The following is a 23,632-nucleotide window of genomic DNA, read 5'->3' as shown; positions in this document are numbered from 1 at the left end:
TGCCCCGGTGATGACACTCGCGGTGTTTATGCTTCTGGCTTTTCTGTCATGCCACACCATAATTATGCACTTAAATACATATATTCACATGCTTTTTTACACATACATACATATATTATATGTATTTTGTCAACTATCGCATGAATCTCCAAGCATATCCAGTGGTACTCGCCGCAAGTCTACTGCTGCAAAGTAACATACCTACATCTTCGTATTTGCGTGGAAGTGCATACATACATGCCGGCCTGTAATCGACGTGACGTGGGAATTGCATTTACTGCTGTAAAAATTTAGCTTTTTAGACACTGTGACATTTCGTTGTAGTTTTTGTTGTTGCTGCCATTGGCTATACTCAAGCGTCTGGGGTTACGGAAGCGAGTAACGTTGTAATAGCTGCATTTCCTCACCTTAAGCCCCTCTGGTACACTGCTAAGCGCCTGCCGGCAGACAACTATTGCATTCACTTGCAATAACGGCACTTAAAGCATCGGCTATTTTTATTTCGCTTTTTGTTGTTGTATATCAAGATGCCAGTTACCTTTCGTGTAGTCAAGTGTTTGCCGAATTTTTGGATTGTGCATCATACTATGCCGTAATTGTATTGAGTGCATTGTTCTTATAATATCTAGTTTACTTGTACATATATTTTAGTTACTGTATCCGGATTACTATTACTTATTGAGACAATTTTGTTTTTATACTTGAAAGTAACTGGTGATCGATGAGTTTACTTTTTATAACGAACTAACGGTCCAAACTTGCTTCATCCTGGTAGTAAAAATACAAAGTAAAGTGTCTGATCATGACCGGTTTGGCGAGAACCAGTATGATCTTTGTCTGTTTTACGCCAAAGTGTTATATAGCCTTCAAGTTCGCGCTCCTAGGTAGCTATTTCGGCATTTGTCAGGTATTAAGCTGATGTATTGTGTACATCGCTGTTCAATCCTCTAGAGTCTAGACATTAAATTGGGGTCGTGGTAAGGCTTAATACTCGTCATGTTAAAACAAAAACCAATCGAAGATTTAGCTTCCAAATGGTCGTCTGTAGTACTAGATTCTGATAATTTCGTGATAGATGAGAGGCTCTCAGTATACTTGGCATGCGAATAGGATCTCTAACTTCGGGCAGCCAAGGTACGGTTAAAACTTAACACTGACAATAATACACGTCTTGACGCGTAGAGAAAGCTGGACGCCTTTGGTGAGGAACTCACTGAAAAATCAAATATCTGGATGATGCCGACGAACAGTGGGGCCACATTTCCCACTTTCTATATGCTACCGCTGAAAGTGGTTTGGTTTCCAACGAAGCTCTCAATGAAACCAATGGTATGGTGAGGAGTTTCGCAATGCCAATACTGCGAAGAACTCAGCGTACAAAACGACCTTGCAGTCAGCAGCCACGCGTACTCTGTATCACAAAATGTTGTATAGTTGTGAAAATCACATCCTCAATACCAGCCCCTGTGTTCTATAGAACACGTATGTAGAATTTCATAAAAATGCATCAGTTATTAATCAAGTTATAGCTTGCACGGACGAAAAGATATTCAATGTCGGCAATGATGTTGAAGATATCCAACTCTCCTATGTCAAGGCAATACGTTCTAAATGGAATGTCATGTCTTCCAAATAATAGTCAGCATTTTCAAAGTAAATTTAATAGTGTAATATAGAGTAAAGTGACTGAAATATTATATATTATATTAGGAAGACAGAGTTAAACTAACAAGGTTTTCCTTATTTCAAGAAGGCATTCCTATTTTAACTTTACCATCGGTAACCGTACTTTAGTACTGTAATGTTCAAATCATTACAAATACTAAAATACAAATAAGATATTTAAGTAATAAGAAAAATAATTAAAAAAGATAAGATACTTAGACCCATGGACCATTTATTACCAATTTTATATAAGTAAGGCATGGTTAAAATTATTGTAACGGATTACAATCAGATTTTTTACATTATTAAATTTGTGTGCGACATATTTAAATTTAAATTGACCTGGTTAGCTCAACTGATATATATGTGGTATAAATTTAACTAAAACGACTATATTTAATGTATTGGGTATATAAGGAAACCAAAAACCAGAGAGTCGGAAATTATTATTGTATATTATATTAAGGATATGGGATTTAGTCCAAAAGTCTCACTACAGCGATTCTCTGTATTAAATTACATTTTTGTAACTTCATTTGGAACTTAGTACCTAATAGGTTTTGACTTAATTTCATTTTTTTGACTTAACAATATAACTCAATCAAGTTATCGCTTGCATGGATAGCCACCCGGATTTCAACTCGTCTCGTCGTACTGATTATTTATATACATATACATATACTCGTATAACTCGATTAGTTTTAAATAATACAAACAACCGCTAGGTGAACAAAACTATTATACTCTGTCCCAATATGTTGTGAGAGTATAAAACTTTATTGAAATAAAAAATATTATGGTACTAACTGATTAAAAAAAAGTTGGAACTAATTTTTTGGTATGAGTTGCCATAGTAAGATAAATTAGTCGAGTATTTTATAACCCTTTTAAAACATTTTAATTTTTGAACGGATTTTTGGCTTCGATAGCTTTTTAAATATATTCCCTATATTCATATGAGCTTTATACCTTTTACTTTTAAGTATTTTCTATTTAAATGATGTCTTAAGATTGTTTGGTGAATCTTTTCTCTTCGGAAAAATGTACTCCTTCCGGAATTCATCTCATTTAGAATTATAAACTCAATTAATAATATTTGTATTGTGACGAACACAGATGATAGAACAAAATCGAATCAACGATAAACTGCCAGAAGCAGCTAGTTAGCGAATTCGTAGTTGCCAGAATGTTCTAGAAGCAATGTTTTGTTACAGATTTACTATATAAGGGATGCCGGATTGTGCAGCAGAGACAGTTCTAATTAGAGTGTTGCCGTGTAAAGAGCAATAAGGCTAAAAGCAATAAGTTGTAAGTTCGAATAGCGAGCAATAAGTGTTAAGTTGTTGGAATTGGAAACAAAGATAAGTGTATAGCATTAAACTGGGACTTTAATTTAACAATCCAGTGATCGAGCTCAAGAGTGAGTTATAGTTAGACGATTTATCGAGAAATCCGTTACAGTATATTATTTATTTTGTATTCGAGGACTCTGAAAGCTGTCGAAACTATCGATAGTTTAACGATGTCTATAGAATATAGAGCACCATACAACCGATAAATCTACCTCTACTCGATGTTTTTTGAAATCGATAAAACTTAACTTTACCATTAAGTTACCTGTTATCATTCCTCAGGACTGTCACAATAGGAATACGTGAAACTAAAGAGCGTTTCATGTTCATTCCTAGGAAGAACAGAAGGAAAAATATGATTGCGTATACGCCATACATGAGCAGAGTGTCGCTTGTTCAAAGCGTGCTAAATATAATATTCTACGGAAAAGATATGAATAGTGAAAATGAGCTAAAAACTCAATTTTATGAACAATAAAACAATATAGCAAAATCTACTTCAATCGCCGCTTAATGGGGGCTGTCGCGGCATGCTTCTTTGAGGGCAATTTATAATATAACCAAACGCAACAAATCCCGCTTAAAACTCGCTAACATAACTGTATTTTGGCAAGCACTTCAGGTTGAATTGTATATTGTATATTATATATATATATGTATATTGTAAACGTTGTAGCAAAGTCGTGCAGAGTCAATGGTCAAAGACTGTCAGTCTGCACTCCGTCTAGACATTCGCTTGGTATTTTACAAAACTCAAATGACTGCACCAAATGGGTAGCGACAAGTCTGCTATGCTTCACCAATTTTATAAACGGCTGTGCGATTGATCAAGCAAACTCTCTATTACAACTAGAAACTCATCATATGCCAAATTATTATCACAAGCACTTTTTGCAACCGATCATCTTTGCCGTCCATGCGCTAGTTCTTTTTATTGATGACTCGTTCGATTATAAATCGATTGCTTTGGACGCTCCACTTGGCACTACGCTGAAATGTTATTGATTTAGAAAAGTATATTTTATGACGATAGATCAATAAATGTTGTAGTAATAGAATTTGACTATGTCATAAAGCATAAAATAATTGGCACTTATGAAACTGAGATGTAAAATGTGACGGAAGAAGAGGCTGACGATTTCAGAATGCAATTGAGCTATTAAATATATTTTAAATTATAATTTTTATTTCAAATTATAAAGATTTTATTGGTTTATTAGATATGTACTTTACCTAATTAATTGTAAAATGGTTTAAGCACTTAGCAGGATATTCTAATTACAGTGATACGGCTGGTATACACTTAATTAAGTATTTCGACAAACTTCCGTTGTCGCTGTAAGCCAACGTGCTACTGTTGATCAGAAATAAATAAATTCGTTCGACTGGTGTCTAATGTTGGGGATTTTGTTCATTGCGTTGATTTTTTCATTTTAAGTAATTAATGTTACCCTGAACAGGTTTGTAATACCTGGAAAGAAACGTCGGAAAACCCATAATATATATACATATATATATGTATACTTATAAGTGATCAGCTGAGTCGAATTAGCCATGTCCGCATGTCTGTCTGTCAGTTCATTACGGCGGGTAAAAAAAATCGATAATATATATTTTTTTGCATGGTACTCTGAAAAATGCGGTGAATACATTGTTGCCCTAGAAAATAACTCATGCCAAATTTCGTAAAGATACATCGTCAAATGAAAGAGTTTTCCATACAAGCATTTGATTCCGATTTTTCAGTTTGTATGGCAGCTATATGCTATAGTGGTCCGATATCGGCCGTTCCGACAAATGAGCAGCTTCTTATTTAGAAAAGGATAGGTGCAAAATTTCAGATCGATAGCTTAAAAACTGAGAGACTAGTTCGTGCATATACAGACAGACGGACATGGCTAAATCAACTCAGCTCATCATGCTGGTCATTATATATTTTATAGATACTCCGACGTTTCCTTCTGGGTGTTACAAACTTCCTGTTCAGGGTATAATGATACATTGAGTTATAAAATTCACTAGAAAAAAAACAATTAGCCTTAATATAATCGAACTTCAAGCATTGATATCTTTTAAGGGGCTACATGGGTTTCGTCAGGTAAAAAAAGGCCTATTTTCAATAATTTTTTTCTGTATAAAATATTATTGAATTAAATCAAACTTTTTTCTGTTTTAAAGATACACATTTAAAGAATAATTTCTGAGATTTTCAAAAATAAAAAATTAAAACTCCGCCATTGTAACGTGATTTCCGGTGACCCCTCAAAAAAATGGTGCGTCCCCGTTGTCAGCATAACTCCTGACAGGATCATCTAAAATGAAAAAAAATATGTGTTTTAGTTAAGGCCATAAATTCGTGCTTGAACGAAGGAAAAAAAAGTTAAAATTGGAATTTTGGCAGACCTTTTGCCCTACAATATGAAAATTTCGGTCAAATTTGCTCGACATTTCTTTTTTTAAAATAGTTGTAATCAAAAAAACAAAATCCTTTGTCCAGCACGAGTAAATTGTATCTCAAACATCTTTATAAAATTTCATCAAGATCAGTTTAGTAGTTCGCTGGAAATCTTGACAACCGACCGTTTCGAGAAAAACGCTTTTAAAGTTTTAAGTGACTATATACCTGACCTCGAGCGCGCAACTTTTCAAAGCTGTATGTCCAAAACTATTACTGATATCAACTTAAGAATTTGGGACGATATTCGAGAGATGTTGTACAATTAAATAAGACAATAAAAAAATGATGGGTTTTTGAAGCCGTGAAAGCCATGTAACCCCTTAAATGGTTAGGTTACGAAAAATGTTTTCAAGTAGTTGGAAGCGAGATATGAATTTTTCAATATATATATAATAAACAAAAAATAAAAATCTGTAAGGCGGAGGACCTTCCCGTTACAGTTAAGAGCACATATTTCAGAATACCAAGCGAAGCTGCTGCTTTTGCATAGAGGTAGGCGTGATTATTATCGCATTTCAGCCATTTTCACAGTATGAAAAAATTCTTAAAAAGTTTTATCGAATGTTTTGCGGCTTATGCATAGCACCGTATTTTGTGAAAACATAATCTCGTGTAACATGTTTCTTCGAGAAATCTTCATTTTGAACCAAGTTTTCCTTGTACTGTTGTACGGGCAATCAGATCCGGAATTGAACTCATTTGTCATCGTGATCAGTTTAGTATACATATCTAATATCTACTTATTTATCTTAAATGAAAAGTATAGAACTATTTAACTCTATTTCAAGAGCCTAAAAACGTGAATATTAGTTCGAGTTTCTGTTTTGTTGTGTTATTATATTGTTTTAAATATACAAAAATTTATTTGAAAGGAATAAAAAACTTCGCCATACCATGAACATATGAAAATAACATTCTACTCCTATTAAACTCTTTCTTTTGGCTTTTGGATTATACTTTGTGACGATATGTTTCATAGATTTTTTTGTTTCGAAATGTCAGTAACTTTTTTCGTTCATTCGCATTTTTCAATCATTCTTTATTATAGAGTCATACGAGTCAACTCGCATTTCATCCTTGCATATATTTCATTTGAATTTTAAAGACTATAATAAATTTGAACTGAAAACATTTATTTATTAATCGTTTACTGTATTTAATTACATAATCTTATACCATAATATTCATTGTCATGCCAGATCCGATACCAACATCTGCAATTTACGCGCATCCTTGCTCTGATCGGAATGTGAAGCAGGAGCCGCCAAGTGATATTTGTAATATCAAGCGTCTCAAGGGACCTATTTATGAGGTGATACTTAAGGAGTTCTACGAGGATGGCTGTTACACATCGGCACGTTATTTTGAATATTTAGTGGCCGTGGAGCGCGATCTGATTGAACAGAAACATGAAATATATTATGTCCACGAGAATATGGACTTCCTATTGCAACTTGTTGACAATGTAAAAATGGCAGAGCAAGTTTACCATTTAGACGAAGGACATGGTGTATATATGATGAGGAGAATACTTTACCAGACTATTGGGATCGTCGAGAAACAAAACTTCGTTTGGTTGACCAAGCAATTGTACAACATCATATCCAAGTATATGCTCGATTCTACAACAAATTATTCAGCAAAGGAACAGTCCTCGAGATTCGTTTTCAAATACGCCAAGTTTCTGATGCAGCAAGGAAAACGTTGGTCCTACTATTAGTATATATGTGAGAATTAGCACTTTAATATTTATTTTGTTGAGCAGCGGAGCATCTTCGTGAAGCTACGCTTATTTTACCTACCGCAATGGATGTGGCTTGTAGTGAAAGGTGGAAGCCTGATACCAGCCCTGAAAGTGAAAAGTTCCCCACGCTGCATGCAGCTTTGGGCACCTTATTGGCCGAAATATACTTGATCAAAGCAAAAGAACCTGGCATAACACGAAAACACGCTTTGAAACGTATACAGAAAGCAATCAAGGCTATTGCTCAAGGTTTTCACAAACTTTATATAAATAATATTGTTTAAATACTCATGAATTAAAATATTATAATATATTTCTTACAGTGGGCATAAAGGCAAACAAACTGATTGCCTTCAAAGCTTTTCTGGTAAAGATTGATCTTCTAATGGAAGCTGATAGATTTGAATGGGCATTGAAAGAGATACTTCTTCTCAAGGAAAGCGTAATGAAAGCGACGGGTGCAGAGTTTCTGGAATCCAAGCTGGATGTTCTCAAGAAATTTGGCACCACATTATATTGGTAAGTTTTGCAATAGACAGAAACAAGTAAGGAAGGGCTAAGTTCGGATGTAACTGAACATTTTATACTCTCGCAAAGTCAAATGGTACAAGTATACTCGTTTTACTATACTACAAGTATAGGCACTGGGGTCCACATATTCAGTACCTATGCTGTTGAAGTTTTGGTTCAATTTAGATAATTTTTGGTCACAAGGTGGCATACTTTAAACGTATTATTCACGCAAAGGTTTACGCAGATATAACACGGGTCAACAAAAAAATAATTGTTGTTTTTCCTAAACTTTATACTATGATTTTTCGATTATTTAGACACAAAAACGAAAAGAAAATACTTTTTTTTGGTATAAAGTTTGCTTTTGCGATAGTTATAATAATAATACACTTTATTCAATTTTTTTAAAATTTTAATTAGATTGGAGTGGTGTCAAGTGATAAATAACGATCAGGTGTTTCGTACACATCTAGAAAACGTTAAAATGTCATCGAGAAAGTGTAAATACGATGCTGATGCATTTTGTTATATATGTGGTGAATTTATGAAAGTTAGAGACACTAAATATAAGGTAAAGTCATGTCAAGTTCTCTGCGATGCCTATGAAGCATATTTTGACAGTACTGTTCGAAATCAAGATAAATCATGGACTCCACATGTTGCTTGTGGTTATTATAAAAGATGTTTGGAAGGTGAGCGATTTTTAATTGAGCTGCGAATCTACTGTAATAGAAATTGATTTAAATTCTATAGTTTAGGCTAGTATCGAGGTGAAAAAAGGTCTATGAAGTTTGCGACACCAAGAATTTGAAGATTATGATGACCTAATAAGAGATTTAAATTTACCAAAAAATAAAGCAGAGCTTTTAGGTTCTCTGTTAAAACAGTGGAATTTGCGTGATGATGTTAATATAACAGATTAGCGAACTAGGCATGAGACATTTTCAACGTTTTTCACAAAAGAAGATGGACTTTGTTTTTGCAATGACATCAAAAGCTTGAAAGCCGTTTTATTACACAACGGAAATACATTTCCATCCCTTCCAATTGCTCACTCGGTACATATGAAAGAAAATTATGATAGTGTTAAAATCTTGCTTGACGCAGTAAAGTATGACGAGTACAATTGCCAGTTGATTGGTGATTTTAAAATGGACGGATTTTAATAGGATTACAGAGTGGATATACCAAGTTTCCGTGCTATCTGTGCTTATGGGACAGCAGAGCGGATGGTAAGCACTACATTCAACGGTCTTGGCCTGAAAGAACCGAATTTTGTAGCGGGAAACAAAACGTAAAATTCAGTTCTATTGTGAAAGCAGAAAAAGTGTTAATGCCACCTCTCCATATTAAGTTGGGATTAATGAAACAATTCGAGAAAAAACTTCAGAAGCTTTCGAATACTTAAGAAAATTTTTTCCGAAATTATCAGAGTCAAAGGTTAAAGCTGGGATTTTTGTTGGTCCACAAATTAGAAAAATTTTCGCCGATGAGTTATTTGAATAGTGAAACTTAATAAAAATGATAAATACATTTATCTATGTAGTTCTATCTTAAATTAAACATTAAAACCACAGGTTTTGAGAAAACTCGTTTAGTTAGTTTCCTGACCACAAATCAACAAACTTTTGAAGGTCATATATTTTTTTTTTCGTGTATTTGTGACCTAAACTAAAGAAATTTTACACTTTCAAGTCGAGGTCAAATTTCGTGTTGACCCGTGTAATCATTGTTGCTTGATTTGCATACTGGAAAGTGAAAGAAATCAGATGGAATTTAAAATGATGTTATATAATACGAGAAATAGGCGGAGTTGTCACGCGATTTCATCCATTTTCACACTGTCAATAGAGATTTAAACTCGTCTCTTCATCCTGATCATTTATAAACACACATTTAACCCTATATCTAACTCGATTAGTTTTAGGTGATACATACAACCGTTAGGTGATCAAAACTATTATACCCTGTAGCAACAAGTTGCGAGAGTATAAAAATTTTAAAACAGCGGGGTGTTCAGAGTTCTTTCGCGTCGTACTATATTCTGCAACGGTGACCTTCGGCCGCGCTTTAAAAAAAATAACCCTGGTCAAAAGAGCCATTTAGAGTGGAACTACTTGTTTTTGTTAACTACGACTGTACTGTACCTTTTGTGTCCCCCTGCGGGTAGGGGTAAGCATTTACCCGCGGTAAGGCATGCCTGTCGTAAAAGGCGACTAAAAGCCAAATGCACTATGACTGTTATTATGCACCTTGCTCAGTAATATCAGCATAGTATGTCAGAAATAGTGCTATAATACTCAGCTTGAACTGATATTATAGACTTTAAATGAAAAAGCAAATAAAAAGACATTTGAAGTTCAAGCGAAAAATGTCACCAGTCATTGAGTAATGGGTTGCTCAGCTGGCAGTAGTTTCGGCTACGCAGTCTTACCGGAGACTTTCTGGTACCACTTCGGTCCAATCTGCACATTGGGTTATGGCCCCTTTGGGAAGATTCGTGGTGGCTGTGGTTGAAACCTAAATGCAGGAAGAACTGAAAATTCAGCCAAACTGTTTTTTCAGTTCTAACATAAAGTTGCAAAAAGCAACTGGGTTCCGTACCCGGAAACGGAAGAGGTTTAAGGTCGGCCTCGAATCATACCTAGATGGTAGTGTGGACCCAAACACACTTCCACTGGTATCCAAATAAATACTTGCAAATAGCTCGTATTGTTTGGGGCGCTTATCAACGCATTGTATTGATACGCTGTGTTTTGGAACACCGTGAGGTAAGGCCGTCGCCGGCAGGTACTCACGTAAATCAACAACGAAAGTTGTACCTTTTGTGAAGATATTAAACCACAAAAAGCCCTATACGGCTAAGTTGTAAAGTTTTTCAAAAATATTTTATCGTGTATGTATTTTGATATATCAGCATTTTAATTTGTCCACAATAAGTTTATCGGTATTTTGATTTATCTGTATATTTGAATTTTGTCGGTATTATGATGGGTCGGCATTTTAAGTGTTTCCCTTACAGTTCCTATGGTGAATATTTCAAAAACCAATTTGAAATTTTATATTTTGCGACGAATTTCCAAAGAATGTTTTTAAAACCAATAACTTTTATACTTTCTTGATAAACAGCCTTGACCAGCCGATTGGTGCCATAGAAGTTTTCGCCAAAGCTTTGGATATATGTAAAGAAAATGAATACTGGCAAGGTGAAGGGGATATTCTAGTGGAAATAGGGCATGCACAACGCCGCATGACCGGTGGCCAAGTAAGAGGACGTTTGGCATTTGAGCTAGCTAAAATCCATTTTGATCATCAAGCCAATCACGCCAAAGTCTTGAGTACTAAATATATGATAGCTGCTTTAAGATCCGAGCTTATACAACCTGAGTTGGTGAATTTAATGAAAGCCGAATCGTTTTGTAACTTTTATCGACTAAGGCGTTGGAAAAACCTTTGCGAGCGTTTTTGGGATGAAGATAATCAAGTTGGCTACATAAAACAAAATACTTTGAGCAACATGTCGAAGTACTCATCTCAAAACCTATATAGACTATACAATCTTGTATTGAACACGCGTACTTCCGTTTCTAAAATAAGAGCTTCGGAAATAGAACACATAACATCCGAGGTCCCCAGTAGTGAAGAGAGCGTTGATTTGGAACGTATTGTCGCTGATAATTTATATTACAACGACGAGGATTCAGAAACTGACGTATGTATAGAGAAAAGCATGATACCTGAGGAAGAAGAACAAGAGGAGGAGTTCTTTAGTGCAGATGGCGATCTTTCAAATAGCAGTTATATATGGGATATAGAAAAAGGGGGTAAAACTAAATATTTAAATATAGTAACTCAAGCTAGGCGCTTTTCAGAAAGTATGGTTTCAAGAAGATCTACACCCCCAAGCAAGTGGGTCGTGAGGGACTCTGATCCAATATGTTGCCTACTACGAGAGGAATGAGAGGTTATTGTATTTTACATTTTATACGTTTTCTCAAAAACATTCCTCATTACATATGGAAATATTGTACAAAAAACTATTTACAGATATTTCTTTTTCTTATTTAATTGAACTAAATAATACTATTTATAAACATGTGTATAATTCCGGGTCGAATGGGTTAAGTATTTCCCTGTTACATCTCGTATTTAAAGCTAAATTCTTCACTCTTGATTTAATGATGACGAAACGAGAGGTTTTAAGGTTATATGAAAAATATTAGATAACAATTACGATACCCACTTAATAATAAAGAGGGGGAATCGGGTAATAACCACGCCTACTTCCCATATAATGACATCATTCAAAATTAGAACGTAAGTCCTACGAATTAGTTTAAAAATTGAATTGTGGCGTTCATCTCTTTTAAATAAATACGCCCACTCTCTCTGGTATTCTATTCATAAGTATAACTCAAACAGCAACAAAAATATCGAAACAAATCTTAACTCAAATACTGCCTCATCTACCGAATAGAGAAATAAGAAGCTCCTTGGCACCAGGGTTTAGGAATTGTAAGTATATTTATACTACCTATATACACGAAAGCACACCTTTCTTACTCGGTTAGGTTTAGATTTATAAAAGTTATGTGTGGTCCAATGAATTGGCCAAAAGGAAATCATATTCGTGCAGAGTTTGAAAACCAGAATCATACATTACCTCTCGTTGGCCATTCGACCATCAACGCAGGATCCTGTACACCTTTGCTTAGGCTTGCGTTGGTACGAATATCCCCTTATTGCAATCATTACATTTATTGAACCAACATTTTTCTATTTAAATATTAATTATAGTAGGTTTCTGAAAACTTTTCATTTTTTCGTGTTTTACAATTTGACGCACATATATATTTTATATTTTTATTTAACGACAGAAAAGTAGACCGATACTGACCACACTTTGACTCAAAATAAACCAAAAGGACAATTGATTTACTACTGACATACCTAATTATACCTATAGTATATACATATAAATTGTGTATTTCTTAAGAGTGTGTTATAAAATGCCGATTCGGAAAGCTGTAGTCTTCTTCAATCGGGAAAAAATTCGTTCTCAACTCATTGAACTCGACTACATTCAAGCACGACGCCTGAAAGGACCCATCTATTGTGCCCTAGTGAAGGAACTGTATGAAGAAGGCTGTAAAATAGGGGCTGGTCACCTGAAAAACTTGGCCGAAAAAGAAGATTTCTTCTATGAAACTAAAGTTATACGAGATCGTGTTTGCGATAATGTAGAACTGTTAATGGCATTGTTTGAGAATATACGCGTCGCCGAGAATGTGCATATACTTGGTCACGCACAGGGCTACAAAACGACAGCCATGTGCCTTCATCAGATTATTCAATTGCTGGAACCTCATAAAATTAAATTCGATTGGCTACTCGAGGATATATATAGTATAATAATACCGATCTGTGAATATATTGAAAGCATTACTAATCACAATGCTGAGGAAACCATTGCTCGTATCTATTTTAAAACCGCAAAATTTCATAGTTTAAGTGGTTGGTTGCCGTACAACAGAATTAACATAAAAGAAGTTTTAAGTTCCCCTGAATGATCGTATTTTGCAGAAAACTCCTTACCGAACGCAATCAAGTTTATGGAAAAAGCGATGATATTGAGCCGAAATGAAGTATGGGTTTCAGACTATATAACTGAACGTGAATGGGGTGTTTATCCGACGTTGCACTTGGTAGCGGGACGCGAATTCGCTGAATTATTGTTACGCTATGGAAGCGTTGTGGCAAAACAAGATGCCAACGCTGCGGAGAAGTTATCGCACAAAGCTACAATAACCATCGCTGAGAGTAAGTATTCTTATAAACCTCTTCAAAATTGCTTCCGAAACCGTTCGCACCAACTATGTTCGACATTTAGTCCCAAATACAAAACCCCGAATCCTGACTATACAAGTATGTTATATGGCCACTTAAAAAGGGCAGAACGGTACACTGACAATGTTGAAAAATGTACGTCCCTCTACTTTACACACAATCTCGGCTGCTATGACATTTCGCTGGCCCCAAGCAAAACCAGTCACCTTCGTAGTCTAGAAACTCTAATTATCTAACTCAGTCCTTTTGTATTCAAAGTTGGTGTAGAAAAGAATAAAATTCAATACATACGTGCACTGTTATCAAGAACACAATACATGTTGCAATCGGAAGACTATGATGCTGCTTCAAAAATGCTGCTAAAAGTGCGGAAAGATATGGCCTTTGGGAGCGAGGTAACGGATCTCAAGCAGTTATTTGATCTATTTCTATATGAGGGGATATGCTTATGGAAGTAAGTGTCAGTTTAAATAAAATTGTTATATTCTCGCAACATGTTGCACAGACTTTACTAAGAAAATGGCTGTTTGTCTGTCCGAGAACTAAGATAAAGGAAATAAGAAGAAAAATGGAGTCAGCTCTGCCCTATGATCGAGATAATGTTCGATTCTCTATTCGACCGATCTTAACCAAACTCGATGATAACTCTAACGAATGAGATACCAATTACCGCGCTCATGTCCAATCAACGGTATTGCTCAAAAGTTCAATAGCTATTCACAAAAAAACGACACAGTCATAAAATTAAGTACTGAGAAGCATAACAGCTTATATTGTTACTTGGCCATAAACGTGATGCAATAATTAACTTAAAAACTAATGAAAGTATCAAATAGTAAGTGACAGGATCTACTATATATCTTTCCTTAACTACAATATGTCAAATAACTATAATCTCGCCCTGCCCGATATATCGGTCAATATGTAAAATATCTTCATGAGAACAATTTGATAGATATGCCAAAACTTGATGAAATCCGTACTTTACTGCTCTCAGTTCCTACATAAAGAGTACTTTATCCGGTAATTTTAACGCGGAAACCTCAAGTAAAAAGTGAATTCATTTAATTAAACAAAGTATGGTTTGCTTTTAAGATTACAAATGAAATTATCTAACCTTATTATACCCTTTTCCTCACTTTTTAAAATCTTAAGATTTGCGAGAGTATCCAATGTTCGGTTCCTTTCGAACTTTATCTTCTCTTGAAATACTGTGATGTACTGAAATTAAATCAAAATGATTTTTAAGCTCTAAGGATAAAAGCGGTGCTCTTTTGAAACTGCAAAGAGCTTTGCAATATGGACTAGAGAGTGGTTGCAAAAGCAGGGAAGCCGAAGCGCTTGTGGCTATAGGTAAGATACATGCGGGAAACTCCTTAGAAAAAGGACCTGCTCGACAGGCTTTTACACGTGCAAAACAAATCTATGGGGAACTCGGTGACGTCTTGAATCGGAAGAAGGCCCGCTATATGTTGGCTAAGTTGAAAGCCGATGAGATATTTCCGTTTTTCATGGATTTGCTGAAGGATAGCAAGGAGCGATTTTGTGGATTCTATAACTTAAGACAATGGAAAAATTGCTGCAAAGCATTTTGGAAAACAATGGGTGTTGAAGCATTGGAAACTGATAAAATGTATTGCCTCTTGGAGGACGAAATTAAAGATACATTCGCTTGGAAAGATGATCCTTTCCATTGAATACCAACAACACTTTCATCAACAAGTTCGGGCTAATCAAAATTGATTTATTAATAAATGCAATTTCAAATGAATATTCCACAAAGTCAATGATCTATGCCAGTTGGGGTTTTTATAGAGCGGATTTCAGCTATTCCTCAACAAGAATAAATTGGGAGTAACAGATGTAATCGCCTTGCGAAAGGTGAAATCCATGAAGCCAACGGAGTTATTTTGCCGAAATTAACAAAAATGTCCTTGTCCAAAAAATGAAATGAGTGTTGGCTGTGGTAATATCTGGCGAGGAAACTACGTCTACCCATCCTTCTGCTTAGTGCTTCGACATTGTTGTTGTAGTCGCAGAACATCCCAAATATCTTTGAGTAATGCTGACAAGTTGACAGTTCTTGGAAGAATAAAGATTTTGGTCAGTTCGCGTTACGTATACCCGACTGTCGTGGGAACGGTCGAATCGTTTACCTGCTCTGCCAGCTTCCTCACCCTATGATGATTTTACTGACAATAATGTGGTGTACCCTGAAGACCGCTAAAACCAGACAACTTTCATTGTCTATGTTCACTAGATATCCCGTTAGGCAACTTGTAGATAGGGTAACATGTTCAAAAATAAATACTTCGAGCTTACACATAAAGGTGAACCGGCCAAAGTTCGGAGGAACATTTTAGCTAGGTTTTTAGACCACAACTATTGATCAACAGCAAGCTCCTTCCAGACTGATACATACAGCTGTTGTCAGCTAATTGAAAACGACCTCTTTTGGTAAGCGCTTGATGAACATAATTTTAAAATTCTTAAATTTGCCGTTAATTCTTTACGATACTTAGTGCAAGACAGTTGATTAGAAATAGTTGCTCAACGCTAATTTATTCGGCACGTTGATTTTGATAATAATATAAGCGAGTTTTGGAGAAGCACTCTATACACTTGCCAAATGCTCAAAAACTGGTTTTTAATGCATGTCCATAATTTTAAAACTATTACCGCCCCGGAAAATTTCAGCAGGTATAAATTTCAGGATAACAATCATCTTCTCATCTCCTAAAGAGACCTAAAACAGGATTCCACTGACATTAAACGCTGAGGTCATGATGAATTTAATGTCGAAATATCCAAGAGGATTGTTTGACGTTTGGTCGAATCTGGACTGCATGACCATGCAAGACGCCGCCTTGGACAGCTCATTTGGTCTCATATATCGTAAAGAACGATCAAAAGCAGATTAATCGCATATTCCTTTATAGTCGAAGATGTTTTCGACGGTCAACAAATCAACAAATCAAGAATTCAATATTCCCTGTTTCCTGCGTTTTTACTGGTATGGTCCACTCCATAGGATCGATGGAACTTCCAGTAAGGTGAAAAACGTCAATATACTGGAAAATATCATGTTGCCATGGCCTTGATTGTTACATTGAAACGGTTAACGAGACAAAACACACGGCAAAGTTTACGCAAAAGCTTTCCTGCAAAAATTTTATCAATAAAATATCCCTGGAGTGACATTAACAGAGTCAGTGCCAATAGTATCTCAAATATAGATGCATTTTAGATAAAGTAAGAACAACACGGCAATTAACATCCCTTGGGAGCTGTCGGAAGATTATTATTATGAGGTTTTTGTTTCAGTTATTAATCATAAAATCTCAATTGAATCTTTCAAATACGATTATCTTACCAACGTACACTTTATTGACCTTTTTCTTCATTTCAATTGAATATTATTATATATCATTTATAAGAAGCATTTGGCATTTCGAGACTATGCTTTAAAGATGTCCAAACCACAACACTACAGTTGAAAGAGCGAAAATTACATATCGACAGTGTGTTTATACCCATTTAACAAGTAAAGATTGTTAACATTTAAATTGCGAAATATTTAAAAAAGGCTTATCAACATATACATTTTTCAAATTTATTTATTTCTTTTTTTTGTTTTTTGCAAGTATCGGTACGGGCATTATTTTATTGTGAAATTCTTATAAAACCAACTTATACTTTAATTGTCCCAAACTTGGATGAAATTACATTTGTAGGTGTTTGTATACAGGAAATTGCTTATGTTTTCTTACTTTTACACAATTTAAGTGTAAATTTCGAAAATTTTTCCTCGTAAATAAAATTAATTTTTGCAAGATTAATATAATGATATAACCATTGTGCATTAAATTACTTTAAGTAACTAAGTGAAACATTAATGATCTTATATACAAACGTTAAAAAGAAACATAACGGAAATTTATTAAATGATATTCGATCAATATCATTGCAAAAATAAAGGCACCGAATAGTCAGCTAGTAAACACTAACAATTACAACCGCCTGCAAGAATGCCAAATATGTAACAAATTGTCATGGTTAGAGTTTAATTTCGATTATTCAATTCAAAATACACAAATATACAATACGTGTGTATAATTAAAAACATAGGGTAAAAAGGAAGGGATATTTATAAACAAAATTAATCACGGAATTACTTTTCATGTTTTTGTTTTTTGTAGAGTACCTAATTAATTAACGACCACACTGCTAAATTATCACTCGGTTGTCACTTTCGAGCTCAAAAGGTTCGTAGCTTCAACGGCCGAACCCAATTTCTTATCTTTAGAAATCTCATCGATACGTTCCTTTACGATTCCGTCGATTATTTCGCTATCTTGTATTGCGCTGTCTCCTAAGAAATTTGAGTTAGCAGTATCGTCTGGAATGAAAAATTTGGTTTATTTAAAGCAAAAAATAATGCTGGCAACTTTAGAAAATCGAATATGACTTACCATCAACAAACAACTGTAAAGATATGTCATCATCTAAGGTATCTCGCAACTTTGTATCGGTTATAGAAATATTATCAGCTGATTGGTTGTCATTTATTTTTGTGTCGGAGATATTGTTTGTATTCGAAACCAATTCAATATTATCCTTCATTGTTTCGAGTGCTTCCTTTGAACCAACAGTGTTTTCATTGCACATAATGGTGTTGACGATGTCGTTTAACGATTGAGAAGGCGACACTGAATCAATACGTGTAAGTTGGGGAAGCTCTGCTAAGTCCATGTCTACTGTTTGCGTTTTCGTATCCTCTACCACATTTTTATTATTTTCAACAAATTCAATTTCATCGATAACCTTGTCAGTGGTGGCCACGTTTTCGATATTTGTCATTGCCTCTGACTCCGTATTACTGAGATTTGGTTCATTGGTGCTAGGAGAGAGCGAATCTTCCACGGCCGAAGCGAAACTTTCTCCTGATGTGTCTTGAACAGTGTCTGTATTGTCAACTACATCAATAGATTTAGGTTCTAATTCACTGTTGGATGCTGCATTAGGTTTTTCCGAAACAACATCATCCATGGTATTGGCGGAACTAGTTCGTGAAATGCGACGTTCAGGTATTTCGATGGGCACTTCAACAGATATAAGAAAATATTTAGTATGTTTCAACTGGGAAAAATATACAATTATCATCGTCATTACCTATATATTCACACTCGTCGTCTTCATCGTCCTCCTCGTCAACTTCAGCTGCAGTTAAACGTCGCAAACTGCTTGGAGGCATTTTTTCGTTGGCCAATTTAAGCTGTTCTTTGCGTGGGCTAGGCGTACCATCCCCTTTTAGTGGACTAAATGATTTTTTTTCACGCTTTTTTTTACCTGGCGATGCAAATGGCGTGCTAGCAACTATTGGAACAACAAAGAGCGAGGGGTCTAATTCGATATCGTCGACAACTTTACCATTTTCCACTTTTTTGAGGCGCGCTGGAGTTACAGTTAAAGAGATCGGTATCGGATTCGTTAATTTCATAGCTACTTCCGATGTAGACGCTATATCTGCTTCAGATACCGGACTTATATCTGCTTCCTCCGAATCACTGCTATCTCCAAATATTTCGACCTGATCGCGAAAAGATACAGACAGATTTTTGGATTTTGATCGTTTTGCTTGTAATCGACGAGCACGGGCATTAGACTCAAATATCAACATCATCGGATGCGAACACCGTTCGATTTTAACACGAGAGCAAAATACGCGCTTGCCATACATTTTTATAAGTTGTGTTCTTGTGAACTTAGTAGGTTTGGTGCTTGAAATTGCAGCAGCTGCATTTAGTTTCTTCGCAATTGTCCCAGCACTCAACTTTTGTGAAAACCTTTTTTCTTTTAAAGCTCCTTCAGCTTTTGTTTTTGACCTGGGTGATCGGGTAAGTGCGTTTATCTTTATGAAAAATCCAGCTGAGTGTTTTGATTCTTTTTCGTCAAAAAATCCGCCACGTTTAGAAGTCGATGCCTTTTCTGAAGGTAGGGTTCTATCAATTTTATCATTTTTACCGCTGTTTTTGTTTTGCTTCTGGTTCTTCTCTTTTGCGTGGAATTCTTGTTTGAGTTTTGTCAAGTCTTGTCTCAACAAACGCACCTTACAACGTTTAACATTAAAATGTGGTAACTGTTGTGCTTTAACGAGCACATCTGGATCAAATAGTTTTTGCTGTGCCTTCGTGGGTGTTGCCTTTTTGGGTGACTTTTCTCCATTTTTTAAAGCTGATCCAATAAGGTCCGCTGCTTTCTTTATATATGTTTGAGATTTTGATGTTTTACCAAGCTTTTGATTTTTACAATCTAAGCCTTCCATTTTTTTCCTCTCTAAGAGAACTTTAAATGGTCTTACTAATAGGCCTTTTGGAGGTGATAAACTGCGACTTTTGCTTATATTTTTTCTGACAAATGTTGACGCAGGTGGAGGCATTGATTCACGACGCACTGCAGCATTATCTGTAAATTTGGTTTCTGTCGATATCCTCTTTATTTTAGTGGGAGTTTGCGAATCTTTAAGTGATTCAGGAGAAGGTGATCTCTTTGAAGCCTTTATGGACTCACGTGTATTCGTAGACTCAGCAATTTTCAAATTTGCCGGAGTCTCTGTTTTTAGTTGGTCGAACAGCGTATCCATTTTTATAAATTATGCCCCACGATACAAGCTACAATACGTAAAAATATGTTAGGTAAATAGCCATTCATAAACCGCCATTACAGACTGATATTATACTTACTACAGTTTTTAATGTATGGCGAGTATTTTACTATATAAGTCTATTAATGCCTAAATAGCTATTTAAGATATATTATGACTGTTTATTTAACATTTTCTTTACAAATTGCGGAATATATGCCAAGAAAACCACCGAATTTTTGTGCAGTGCAAAATAGACGCGTTCTGTAAAGCTCTTTTCGCCGCAATGATTTTCGCCGTTCCAATTTTGACAACTATTTTAATTGTAGAAGAGTGAAATGGCTATTGCTCACTAATTAGTGTTGTAAAGTTGCCACATCAATTTAAAAACAAAAACAAAACTGCTGATTTGGGAGCACTTAAAATATTGTTGCATTGGATTTGTGTTGTGAATTGGTGTGTCGAAGATAAAGTAAACGTTTGAAGCAGGGGAAATATATGTAACTATTTTAAATAAAATTTTAATAAAAATAACTCTTAATTTTTCGATCTAGTAAAGCAGTTGGATTTAATCATTATGTATTATTTTGTCTGACAGTTATAACTTATGTAATAATGACATGCGTGATGTGCCAGTTTTCTAAAAAAGAAAAGATCCGAAAAATCTATTTTTAGCACTTTCCCAGCATAGAGCCGCACCAAAAATTGTGCGAGACGCTTAAAAAAATATTTTTCTTAGCTCGGTTCTGTTCCAGTGTACTATCCTTATATTTTATATAGTGATACAAAGCCGGTATAACTATATTCAAAAGCTTACTTTTTGCTAAATTAAGCTAATATACGTTTTCAAATTTGTTTAATCAATTGTATTTTTAGTTTGTCAACAAAATGGATCCGGAAGCATTCTTGGATATGGCTAATCAGGTCATAAAGTTGAAAATGTTTCCTTACTTTGATATTGCACACAGTCTGCTTGCTGCGCTAGCTGTTAGAGAAGATCTAGGTTCAAATGCGCAATCATTCTCACGTAAACATCCGCTTGCATGTTGGCTATCTACTATGCTTGTAATCTTCTCCGGCGGCATGGTCGCCAATGCCCTGCTTGGTGAACCTATATTGGCTCCTCTGAAAAACACACCGCAATTATTCGTGGGCACAGTCGTATGGTGAGCATATATATATTATACATACATACGTACATAAAGTTTAAATGCATTTATTCTTTAACAACAATTTAACAGGTACTTGGTTTTCTACACACCTTTTGATATCGGCTATAAAATTGGCAAGTTCCTCCCAATTAAAGTAGTTGCTAGTGCAATGAAGGAGATTTACCGTGCAAAGAAAGTTTATGATGGTGTCTCCCACGCTGCTAAGTTGTACCCAAATGCCTGGATAATTATGATTATAATTGGAACATTGAAGGGCAATGGTGCTGGATTCACTAAACTTTTAGAAAGACTGATTCGAGGAGCCTGGACACCGACAGCTATGGAATTCATGCAGCCTTCATTGTAAGACTTTAAAGAGAAATATGTATAAAATAATTCGCTTACGTTTGTTTTTCATTGCTTTTCAGCTACACCAAAGCTTCTTTGTTAGCTTCAATAATATTTGTACTGGATAAGAAGACAGACTGGATTTCAGCACCCCATGCTTTAGTTTACTTCGGTATTGTTATATTCCTGGTATACTTCAAACTATCTTCAATACTTCTGGGTATACATGATCCTTTCCTACCATTCGAAAATCTGTCCTGCGCAATATTCTTTGGAGGAATTTGGGACAGCTTAGCAAAAATCTTGGGACGTGGTCAAGCAAAAGAAGGTGAAGTAAAAGAAAGCAAAAAGAGCAACTAAAAAACCGATCAGCAGTGGCTTTGTCGAAAATTGAAAAGACGTTAAAAAGTGGTTTAAATCTATAAACTCCAAATACAACGACCTTTTTTCGAAAAGATGACATTAACATAAACGAGTTTCCTCTTTTTGTTATTTTGTTTATTACTACATTTAAATATTGTTCAGTTTGCAAAAAAAAATGTCCTAAGCAACGTATTCTAGTCACTTTTATACCATAGCGCTCAAAATGTAACGCAAATGTAAACCATAAAGTCGTTCTTGTTATTGAACATCAAGTGGGTGTGCTTGCTCAATGATGAAATTGACTTTAGTGTAAAAGCGTTTGTATTGGAGTTTAATTATTTCGTTAAGTGTAGTATTTTAATTTTTTTTTTTTAATTTTTTCACCAATATCAGCAGCGGGCAGAAATACATTTTAAATACAAATGACTTCAAATTTATTTTAATTATAATGATTATATGCTAAGATCTTGCCAAATCTAATTTAAAAACTTACGTACCAACGTTTGTATATATTTAAAAAGTATGATGGGAAAATAAAATAAGCTTTATATCAGATATGGTCACGGGAAAGACTTTTCGATGTTAAATATAGTTAAAGTAATTTTACAAAAAAAAAAAAATGAAAAATTAAATAAAACAATACCTTTGAGATACCAAACTATAATAGTGTATTCTATTTTTAAGAATCAGAACCAATCATACGCAGACGTCGAAAACATTTTTTTTTTTTTTAGGTAAACAATTATACTAACTTTAAAAAATAGATATAGTCAGACATGACAATATGACAATAATCACAACAACAGCTTCTACGTTACCGGAATTGATAAGCATGCTGATGCTAAAACATCTAGGATCGACGGCAGTAAGCTACCTCACCAAGGTCCTCAACTTGTCGATGGCCACTCTTCAAATACCCAATGTGTGGAAAGTCGGAATAGTGGTCCCACTACTGAAGCCTGGGAAACCCGCCAACAAAGGGGAGTCTTGTCGTCCGATAACCCTCCTTTCTCCAGTAGTGAGCATGGCTTTAGGAAAGTGCACAGCACTACCACAGCACTTAGCGTCATAAACGCCCAGATAGTTCATGGCCTAAACCAGAAGCCACCCTGCGAGAGGACGATCCTCGTTGGATTTGTCGAAAGCCTTCTACACAGTCAATCACACAACGCTACTTTAGGACATCGAACAATCTACGCTCCCTCCAGGGCTGAAGCGGTGGACCATGAACTACCTAAGCGGTCGGCATGCATCCGTACTGTTTCGAGGTCAAAACTTCAAACTGAGAAGAATTAAACAGGGGGTTCCGCAGGGTGGTGTCCTCTCCCCTTTACTGTTCAACTTCTACACCTCGAAACTCCCCCAACTACCAGAGGGAATTTCCGTGACCTCGTACGCTGATGACTGCACGATATTGACGTCGGGCAATGGAATCGATGGCATGTGCTCAAAAGTAAACAGCTATTTCTCCGATCTTTCTCATTTCTTCTCTGCAAGGAGTCTGACACTCTCCCCCACTAAATCCACGGCGACCATATTTACGAACTG

The 23,632-nt window shown here is 35.4% G+C and overlaps 4 protein-coding genes across 5 annotated transcripts; 3 read left to right on the top strand and 1 right to left on the bottom strand.

Moving 5' to 3' along the window:
- The first annotated feature begins 6,518 nt into the window (after positions 1-6,518).
- On the top strand, positions 6,519-11,826 carry LOC106619920 (uncharacterized). Its single transcript, XM_014238250.3, has 4 exons — positions 6,519-7,178; positions 7,241-7,468; positions 7,543-7,738; positions 10,862-11,826. Exons 1-4 carry the CDS (start codon positions 6,668-6,670, stop codon positions 11,691-11,693), a joined length of 1,767 nt encoding a protein of 588 aa, XP_014093725.2. The 5' UTR covers positions 6,519-6,667; the 3' UTR covers positions 11,694-11,826.
- A 714-nt stretch (positions 11,827-12,540) lies between these two features.
- LOC106619919 (uncharacterized) lies at positions 12,541-15,350 on the top strand. The gene is made up of 4 exons (XM_014238249.3): positions 12,541-13,246; positions 13,316-13,552; positions 13,838-14,033; positions 14,829-15,350. The coding sequence occupies exons 1-4, from the start codon at positions 12,742-12,744 to the stop codon at positions 15,274-15,276; spliced, it is 1,386 nt and encodes a 461-aa protein (XP_014093724.2). The 5' UTR covers positions 12,541-12,741; the 3' UTR covers positions 15,277-15,350.
- Positions 15,351-17,178: 1,828 nt separating this feature from the next.
- Positions 17,179-20,507, bottom strand: HP5 (Heterochromatin protein 5). Its single transcript, XM_014238255.3, has 4 exons — positions 20,323-20,507; positions 18,752-20,250; positions 18,052-18,681; positions 17,179-17,978 (listed from the first exon to the last, which is right to left on the bottom strand). The coding sequence occupies exons 2-4, from the start codon at positions 20,220-20,222 to the stop codon at positions 17,815-17,817; spliced, it is 2,265 nt and encodes a 754-aa protein (XP_014093730.2). The 5' UTR covers positions 20,223-20,250; positions 20,323-20,507; the 3' UTR covers positions 17,179-17,814.
- Positions 20,508-20,584: 77 nt separating this feature from the next.
- LOC106619914 (trimeric intracellular cation channel type 1B.1) lies at positions 20,585-22,748 on the top strand. 2 transcript variants are annotated; one of them, XM_036371802.2, is made up of 5 exons: positions 20,640-20,722; positions 20,821-21,015; positions 21,099-21,388; positions 21,464-21,736; positions 21,802-22,748. In XM_036371802.2, exons 3-5 carry the CDS (start codon positions 21,111-21,113, stop codon positions 22,079-22,081), a joined length of 831 nt encoding a protein of 276 aa, XP_036227695.1. In that variant the 5' UTR covers positions 20,640-20,722; positions 20,821-21,015; positions 21,099-21,110; the 3' UTR covers positions 22,082-22,748. The 2 variants fall into 2 exon arrangements, with proteins under 2 accessions (XP_014093717.1, XP_036227695.1); XM_014238242.3 differs by lacking the exon at positions 20,821-21,015 and having other exon boundaries at positions 20,585-20,722.
- Positions 22,749-23,632: the final 884 nt, after the last annotated feature.

This window comes from Bactrocera oleae, chromosome 5 (assembly GCF_042242935.1).
Source record: "Bactrocera oleae isolate idBacOlea1 chromosome 5, idBacOlea1, whole genome shotgun sequence".
In the NCBI taxonomy this organism is placed as follows: Eukaryota; Metazoa; Arthropoda; class Insecta; order Diptera; family Tephritidae; genus Bactrocera; species Bactrocera oleae.
Note: the sequence above shows the minus strand (reverse complement) of the source record. Positions and strands in the feature narration are given on the sequence as shown.

Excerpts from the sequence above, each read along its gene's own strand:
- LOC106619914 (XM_014238242.3), top strand. The coding sequence starts at position 21,111 with ATGGATCCGGAAGCATTCTTGGATATGGCTAATCAGGTCATAAAGTTG. Across the intron at positions 21,389-21,463 it reads TTCGTGGGCACAGTCGTATG|GTACTTGGTTTTCTACACAC; the intron begins GTGAGCATATAT and ends ACAATTTAACAG. Across the intron at positions 21,737-21,801 it reads GAATTCATGCAGCCTTCATT|CTACACCAAAGCTTCTTTGT; the intron begins GTAAGACTTTAA and ends ATTGCTTTTCAG.
- LOC106619919 (XM_014238249.3), top strand. The coding sequence starts at position 12,742 with ATGCCGATTCGGAAAGCTGTAGTCTTCTTCAATCGGGAAAAAATTCGT. Across the intron at positions 13,553-13,837 it reads TACAATAACCATCGCTGAGA|TTGGTGTAGAAAAGAATAAA; the intron begins GTAAGTATTCTT and ends TTGTATTCAAAG. Across the intron at positions 14,034-14,828 it reads GAGGGGATATGCTTATGGAA|CTCTAAGGATAAAAGCGGTG; the intron begins GTAAGTGTCAGT and ends ATGATTTTTAAG.
- HP5 (XM_014238255.3), bottom strand. The coding sequence starts at position 20,222 with ATGGATACGCTGTTCGACCAACTAAAAACAGAGACTCCGGCAAATTTG. Across the intron at positions 18,682-18,751 it reads CGACGAGTGTGAATATATAG|TGCCCATCGAAATACCTGAA; the intron begins GTAATGACGATG and ends TATCTGTTGAAG. Across the intron at positions 17,979-18,051 it reads TTTACAGTTGTTTGTTGATG|ACGATACTGCTAACTCAAAT; the intron begins GTAAGTCATATT and ends TTTTCATTCCAG.
- LOC106619920 (XM_014238250.3), top strand. The coding sequence starts at position 6,668 with ATGCCAGATCCGATACCAACATCTGCAATTTACGCGCATCCTTGCTCT. Across the intron at positions 7,469-7,542 it reads AATCAAGGCTATTGCTCAAG|TGGGCATAAAGGCAAACAAA; the intron begins GTTTTCACAAAC and ends TATTTCTTACAG. Across the intron at positions 7,739-10,861 it reads TTTGGCACCACATTATATTG|CCTTGACCAGCCGATTGGTG; the intron begins GTAAGTTTTGCA and ends CTTGATAAACAG.